Source organism: Gekko japonicus, unplaced genomic scaffold (assembly GCF_001447785.1).
Source record: "Gekko japonicus isolate JY-2015 unplaced genomic scaffold, Gekko_japonicus_V1.1 scaffold78, whole genome shotgun sequence".
Classification (NCBI taxonomy): Eukaryota; Metazoa; Chordata; class Lepidosauria; order Squamata; family Gekkonidae; genus Gekko; species Gekko japonicus.
In genome coordinates this window covers 2,008,428-2,015,929 of record NW_015165236.1, presented here as the reverse complement: position 1 = coordinate 2,015,929, position 7,502 = coordinate 2,008,428, and the positions used below count along the sequence as shown (strand labels likewise).

Sequence of the window (7,502 nt, the reverse complement as noted above, 5' to 3'; positions counted from 1 at the left end):
GGCGCGTTTCCCGTTCGGCAACGGGGGTGGGGTGGGGTGGGGGGGTGGTCACGCGGGGCACGGACCCTCCTGGGGGAAGTGGTGCTGCTGCTGCTGCTTGCGGGAGGAAGGAAGGAAGGGGGCCGACCAGGGCCCCTCTAAGCGGCGGACTCCCGCGAGCAGGAATTCCACTTTGGCGTCCAAGCTGTGGTGGGCGAGCGAATCGGGCTCCTCCTGCGTCGATTCGTCTGCTCTGGAGCCACGTCCTTCCCCCCGGGCTGAGACAGAAATGTGTGAGCCCGAGGCTGAAAAAGCTGTGAGCTGGCTCACACGGACTCCGCTTGGAGGGAGCACTGCCAGCGGGGGGGGGGGGGGGGGGGGGGGCTGAACCTGCCGATGCACACCAAGCAGAGGCTCTACCACAGAGCCAGGACCAAGGCTCCCTCTCAGCTGCGGAGTCCTGTGAGCGAAAATTCTGCTTTGTGAGCTGCTACTGGCATAAAAGTTGTGAGCGAGCCACTTTGGCTACTGCATAAATCAGTTGGCTCTGGAGCCGCCACGTCCTTCCTGGGCTGAGATAGAAATGTGTGAGCCGGAGGCTAAGAAACTGTGAGCTGGCTCCACACTGTCACTCCACACTGTCACACACTGGTCCCACTCCCCCCCCCCCCCCGGTTCCACCCTCAAAACTCCAGTTATTTTCCGGACCTGGAGTTGGCAACCCTCCTTCCAACGGACCTTTCAATCCGCCCTGGAGAAAGCGGCCCCTTTGGAGGGCGGTCTCTGTCGCCCCGGGCCCCAGTGAAGCCCCTCCGCCCTCCAGAGTTCCGGGCATTTCCAAGCCCAGAGGAAGGGACGGAGGCAGCCTGGGGGGCTCATGGCACACGCGCCCACACAGCACCCCCACCCCTTCCCGGAGAAACCAGCTCTTGGCCAGGCAGAGAGAGAGAGAGGACATAAGAGCATAAGAAGAAGAGAAGAGATTGGATTTGTACCCCATGGCCCTTCACTGCCCAAAGGTGTCTCAGAGCGGCCAACAAACTCCTTTTCCCTCCCCTTCCTTTCCCACAACAGACACCCTGTGAGGTAGGCGGGGCTGAGAGAGCTCTGGCAGAAACTGCTCTTTCTCAAGGACAGCTCTTGTCAGAACTACGGCTTGCCCAAGGTCATCCAGCAGCTGCGAGTGGAGGAGGAGTGGGGAAATCAAACCCGGTTCTCCCAGATGAGAGTCCGTGCACTTAACCACTACACCCACTCCATCAGGGGCCATCAGGAGGTCCAGCAGTGGGGCCGGGACATTAGAAGCCCTCCCACTGTTGCCCCCCTCCCCCAAGCACCAAGAATACAGAGCATCCCTTGCCCCAGACCGAGAGTTTCTATCTATATACCTTGTGGCTAACAGCCACTGAAGGACCTCTGTTCCATATTAAGCACATAAGAGAAGCCAGTGTTGGTTCAGGCCAATGGCCCATCCAGTCCAACACTCTGTGTCACACAGTGGCCAAAAATACCAGGGGCCATCAGGAGGTCCAGCAGTGGGGCCAGGACACTAGAAGCCCTCCCACTGTTGCCCCCCCCAAGGACCAAGAATACAGAGCATCCCTTGCCCCAGACCGAGAGTTCCTATCTACACCTTGTGCCCCAGACATAAGAACACAAGAGAAGCCAATATTGGATCAGGCCAATGGCCCATCCAGTCCAGCACTCTGGGTCACACAGTGGCCAGAAATACCAGGTGCCACCAGGAGGTCCAGCAGTGGGGCCAGGACACTAGAAGCCCCCTCCCACTGTTCCCCCCCCCAGGCACCAAAAATACAGAGCATCACTGGCCCCAGACATAAGAACGTAAGCCAACATCGGATCAGGCCAATAGCCCATCCAGTCCAACGCTCTTATGTCACACAGTGGCCAAAAATACCAGGGGCCATCAGGAGGTCTGTGGGGCCATCAGGAGGGCCATCAGGAGGTAGTGGGGCCATCAGGAGGTAGTGGGGCCAGGACACTAGAAGCCCCTCCCACTGTTGCCCCTTCCCCAAGCACCAAGAAGACAGAGCATCCCTTGCCCCAGACCAAGAGTTCCTATCTATACCTCGTGGCTAACAGCCACTGATGGACCTCTGCTCCATATGCTAATCCAGTTCCCTCTTGAAGCCGTCGATGCTTGTAGCCGCCGCCACTTCCTGTGGCAGTGAATTCCACGTCTTCATCGCTCTTTGGGTGAAGAAGGACTTCCTTTTATCCATTCTAACCCGACCGTTCAGGGATGGGGAGGGTGGGGAGGGTGGGGCTGTGGTGGCCTGCTCCCTCGGGGGACGCTAGCCAAGGGGGTCAGGCCCCCCTAAAGAAGCAGCAGCAGCAGCAGCAGCAGAGCCTTCCCTGCTTGGCTCCCATGGTTCTTTGTTCGGTTGCCCGTGCTGTGAGGGGGCACAGGACACGCACGGCGATGGAAAAAGCCCCTACAGGGAAGGGCAAGGAACACCACAGGCACGGAAACTCATCGCATGTCACATTCCCTTTATTTCCTGTAGGGACCAAAAACCAAAACAGAATGAAATCAGCGGCAAGAATCAAAGGGGACGGCCGGGAAGGCCCTTCCACTTCATCAACTGTTATTGCTCCACAAAGACCCTAACCCACTTCTTCTTCACCTCGTTTGTGCAAAAGACATCTTTGAAAGGGGGAGGGGAGGGGAGGGGAGGGGGAGGACAGCCAACTCCAGCTCCGCTAGTGCCAGCCCTGAACTCCTCGAGACACCTCAAGCAGGGACGGGGCGGGAACTGGGTGCGTGGAGTCCACCGACCTGCAACAAGCCCAGCGGGGTGAGGAGGCCACCAAAGGGGAAGCCACGTGGCTCCCCAGTGGCTCGGGATTTTTATGCTGAATCCCGGTCCTCCCGAGAGGCGGCAGCCGCCTGGCTCGGTTTCATCCAGGGCAGGTCCCACCTCAGTCCCGCCTGGATTCACACCCCACAGCAATCGCTGCAAAAGGCACGGAGCCACCGTATCGGCCTCAGTGCTGCCAAGCACAGTCTTGTGCAAAAAACGGAACGGAAACACAAAGTGACCGAGAGAGCTCGTGAGCAGAACTGGGTCATCACAGCCAACCAGACGGGGCTGTTCAGGACACCGTGATCCTGAACAACCGAAACACTTCCCTGAGGGACGCCCACTTAGTGGGAGCTGGTCTGGTCTGACGTGCACACACCAAGCTTATCACATCCCCCCCCCCCCCCCAGGACCCTCCCGTCTCCCCAGGGGCTGCGTAAGCAAAGGCTCCTGCAGCAGCCCCGGCCGGCATCTCCTGTCTCCAGGGAGGCGACACAGAGAGAAAAAGGGATCGGGGGTGAGTCCCCACCCCCACCCTTTCCTTCTCCGGTGGGGTGAGCGGCAGGAAGCTCCGTGTCGCCATCTGTCAGGTCCCCACTGCCCCTCGCAGCTTTGTTTCCTCGGGGTGGTTCTTGTGCCTCAGCCATGTGGCTGGAGCCAGGGGCGGCTGCGAGCTGGAGAGTCTGACCAGGCTCACAAACCCTCCGCTGAACAGAAAGTCTACACAGCCCTGGTAGCCTTTCGTGAGGCCTGGCAGAGCCCGCTCCCTCGCCCCCAAGCTCTTTGCCCGGTTGGCTCGGCCAGCAGCCCGTCTCACACACGGTCCGGTGGCCTTTGGAAAGGCATCCGCCAATCTCTCAGAGAAGCCCGGCAGGCGCTGCGGCGGGAGGACCGTCAGTCACGTCACCGCGTAGAGCTCTTCCCGGTCGTTCTTGCAGATCTGGTAGCCGCAGAGGAGCTTGCGCGACCACGCCCACAGCCGCTTGGGTCTGTCTCCTGGGGGGAGGAGGAAGGCCACGCTGCCGGCCATGAGGACGTGCCACAGGCTGTGGGTGTAATAGTAATTCTCATTCGTCTCCATGAATGCATAGACTGCCAGGGCGATGAGGGCCAAGCTGATGCCAGGGAAGAGGAAGAAGGCCCAGCGCTTCCAGGAGGGTGGGTAACAGTGGCGGCGCTTCACACCACGGTAGGCCTGCGGAAGGAAGTCAGGGTCACTGGCCGGAGCAAGAGCAGAGATGAGAGGAGCTCTGTCTCTCATCTCGTCCAGCCGACTGCCTTGACCAACATGGTGCAATCCACCTGGAAGTCCAGGCGCGGAATAAATTAAATAAATGTGTAGCACTTTTTAAGAACTAAGCCAATTTAAAGCAGAATACCCGTCTAACTGTGGATGTGCCAAAGACCCAAAACGGGCCTTCCTTACGAGCTGCAGCTTGATCTAGGAAAAGCTCCAGTTCCGCTTAGAGCGGCTTGGATCCAGCAAGGTGCAAGTGGAAATGCAGGCATGGCGCCGTTCCACTTGTGCGTGATCTTGTGCAACACCTAGCACTTTCCTCCCAGCCACCACGGTCTTTTCCCGCCATTTTCTCTGGGGCATCCAGTTTCCAGGCACTTAAATATCTGCACGGAGGAAAATGCTAGCGAGGCACCATGCAAGATCTGAGAGCAAAGTGTGGTGCAGTGGTGAAGAGTGGCGGACTCTGATCTGGAGAGCCGGGTTTGGTTCCTTCCCGTGAAGCCCGCTGGGTGACCTTGGGCCACTCACCATTCTCTCAGAACTCTCTCAGCCCCACCTACCCCACAAGGTGCCTGTTGTGGGGAGAGGAAGGGAAGGCGAATGTAGGCTGCTTTTGAGACTCCTTAGGGTAGAGAAGAGTGAGGTATAAAAACCGACCCTCCTTCTTCTTGTGTAGGCAGAACTGTGCTGTTTATTTCCCCTCACACCCCACCGGATCCAGGCCAGTATCCTTCCCCGAGAGGAGAGAGTCTCCGGGTGAATAAGAAGACCTGAGTGCCGGTCTCAGCCACCTACCCAGACTGAGGTCATGATGATGAAGGCAAAGAGGCAGGGCCCCATCATGTTCCAAACCCCTCTCCGGTCCAGCTGCAGAGACATGGCGATGAAGAGGGTCCCCAGCACCCCGAGGACCTACAGTGGGCAACAGAAGGACAGGATGAGACCCTTTGCCCACGGTCCAGAGGCATCGGGGAAGCCCGGAGCTAGGGCAGGTGGGCAGCGACAGGCAGAGCTCAGTCTGAACAGAAAGGTGCCGTGGAAGCAGCACAAGACTGCCAGTGAGTTTGGGCAGCCCCTTCTGGAACCCGTCGAAGCCAGTGGGCCCCCCCCCCTCCCTCCCTCCCTCCCTCCCAAGGAATGCAGCGCCTCCAGCTGCTGGCCGGGTTCCAGGTGGGAACTCCGCTGTTCCGCCTTGAAACAGGCTATCCGCAAACACCCCCGCCCACGAGCCGTTTCCTCCCACGTACGTATCTCAGCATTTTCTTCAGCTGGGCCATGCACAGAATGGTGACCCAAATGGAGACCACGGAGCCCAGGAAGTCGCAGAACTGCAGCGTGTCGTAGTCCATGATGCACAGCACGGCCACCCCGGGCTGGTCGCAGGCGTGGTAGAACTATGGCCGAGGGGAAGGGAGAGAAGGGTGTCGGCACCAGGGAGCCAGCGGAGCGCAACTTGCCAGGACCTCCCTACAGGGGACTCAACTCGGCACAGCCCAGCGGCTTCCCTCTGGCCAGACGGGGGACGGGATGGGAGGTGGTGTCCAGGGGCAGGGAAGGGCGTGGGCCCAGATCCAGGCAACGGGCAAGAGCCCCCGCTCTGCTCTGCACCAGACTGAAGAGGCCTGCTCCCCCGCCAGCCGCGCCAGGGCCGCCAAGTCCCCGTGCGGTGGCTGAAAATGGTGGTGGTGGGGGAAGCCCAGTCCTCAAGACACGAGGAGGCAGGTGCAGGCGCAGAGGCGGGAAGCCGGCCTGCCCGCACCCCCTGGCACCACACCTGCAGCCCGGCCCAGGTCCTGCCTCCCTCGGGGAGACCCACACGGCAGGCGGCCAGCCGGACCGGGAGACGGGACGTACCGTGGAGAAGAACATGGTGAAGAGATACACCGAGGCCTCGACCAAGTGGTAGCCGTACAGGGCCACGGCAAGGGCGGGCAGGAACATCAGGTTGCTGAGCGTCAGCAGGAGGGTGGCCAGCGTCTGGGTGCCAATGGACTGGGCCTGCGAGCCGTCTGTGCAGCCCCACCCGCTCCAGCCTGCCAGGGGGAAAGGGGGAGGGACAGAAAGAAAGGCCCCTTGAGTGAGTCATCCAGCAGGAACCACCTAGGCAGGAACGCCAGTGCCTGGGGGCGGGGGGGGGGGGCTGCACAAGAAGGGGGTCAAGAGTAGCTGAAGGGCCCCGGCTCGGCCTCTCGGTGTCAGTTATGGAGGGGGAGGCGGCGGATTTGTGACTTCCTTCAGGGCTGGTATGTTTGGTTTCGATTCTCAGTGTCCCTGTTATCGCTGTCTGACCTTGGTGTCGGCTGCACCGCTTTCCCTTGGAACGTGCGCAAAGGCTTCTTCCCTGAATGGCTTTGAGCCATCAGGAGACCCCGCTTTGAACCAGGTACAATTGACCCTTTCCCGCTTTTTGAATGAGTTCTGACACTGAGCGTGTGTGGACGACTTGCCTACACTGGAACAATAAACTGAAACTTCATTGAAAGCCTGTGGTTGATTCCTGATTGATTGGCCGCCGGGGGGGGGGGGGGGCCTAGACACAAAGGCACCGTGGCAGGGTGCTTACAAAGAAAACCACCAGAGCTCTGGGCCGCATCCTCCTGAAGGTATTGCCCGGCCATGCCCAGTTGGCCTGCCTGGTGTGGAGTGCCTGGCCGGCGTCGGCTGTGAGAACCTGAGCGGGAGAGGGGGCCGTCCAGCAGGTATCGGCGCAGGCCAAGATAAATCCCCCACCCCCTGCTCCCGAGGAAGCAGCGGCAGGGACGAGAGGAGAGGACGGCGCAAGGCACAGGTGTCCTGCCAGGCCCCCCCCCGGCGGCCCCCCTTGAGGCTCTCCTCACCGGCCTTGCAGCTGCACCCAGCGTAGACGTAGCCGTGGCGTCTCAGGAAGCTGCAGTGCCCGTACACCCCGCAGTCCTCAAAGCAAGGGCTGAGGAAGGCGGTGACCGTCACCAGGGCTGGGGCACATTCCCTGCGGCCGGAGAGAGAACAGGAGAGGACGTTTACAGCGAGAGGCCTCCGAGGCAGGTCTGCCGGCAATCGGCGGGGAAGGGGAGGGGGAAGGGGAGACGGGGGTCCCCAGCAACCGCCCTGGTGCCGAGGGAAAGGAAGAGATCCAGGAGGAGGGTGCTGAGGGAAGGCCTGGCACGAGGGGAATGGCATGCCCCACAGAAGACCACGCCCCACTGCCCTCGGGGCTCCTCTCCCCCCACCCCCCCCATCCAGCACATCTGACTCACCCGCCGTCCTTCGGGCAGAGGAGCTGCAGGGTCAGGAACCAGTAGTCCGACTCTGGGTAGGGGATGCTGAGCGCGGCTTCCGTCGAGGACCCCGACACGTTCAGCGGGTAGCCCTGGGAGAATGCTGCGGGCACGAAGGGCAAAGGCAGCTGCTGGGGGGGAGTTCCCAATCCAGCAACACACACACACACACAGAGAGATGCCGCTCAGGCCAGCCAGGCG

The 7,502-nt window shown here is 60.9% G+C and overlaps 2 protein-coding genes across 2 annotated transcripts in view; both read right to left on the bottom strand.

Moving 5' to 3' along the window:
• MRPL28 (mitochondrial ribosomal protein L28) overlaps positions 1–3,387 on the bottom strand; it is a 6,956-nt gene extending 3,569 nt beyond the window's left edge. Inside the window, exon 1 of the mRNA XM_015409896.1 lies at positions 3,340–3,387. Within this exon, the coding sequence (XP_015265382.1) occupies positions 3,340–3,387 (48 nt within the window). The remainder of the gene's footprint in view (positions 1–3,339) is intronic.
• The window catches only part of TMEM8A (transmembrane protein 8A), an 8,196-nt gene continuing 3,178 nt past the window's right edge, over positions 2,485–7,502 (bottom strand). The window contains exons 7-12 of the mRNA XM_015409895.1: positions 7,281–7,432; positions 6,882–7,012; positions 5,899–6,077; positions 5,292–5,438; positions 4,840–4,956; positions 2,485–3,999 (exon numbers count right to left, since the gene is read on the bottom strand). Of these exons, the coding sequence (XP_015265381.1) occupies positions 3,703–3,999; positions 4,840–4,956; positions 5,292–5,438; positions 5,899–6,077; positions 6,882–7,012; positions 7,281–7,432 (1,023 nt within the window). The 3' untranslated portion in view covers positions 2,485–3,702. The remainder of the gene's footprint in view (positions 4,000–4,839; positions 4,957–5,291; positions 5,439–5,898; positions 6,078–6,881; positions 7,013–7,280; positions 7,433–7,502) is intronic.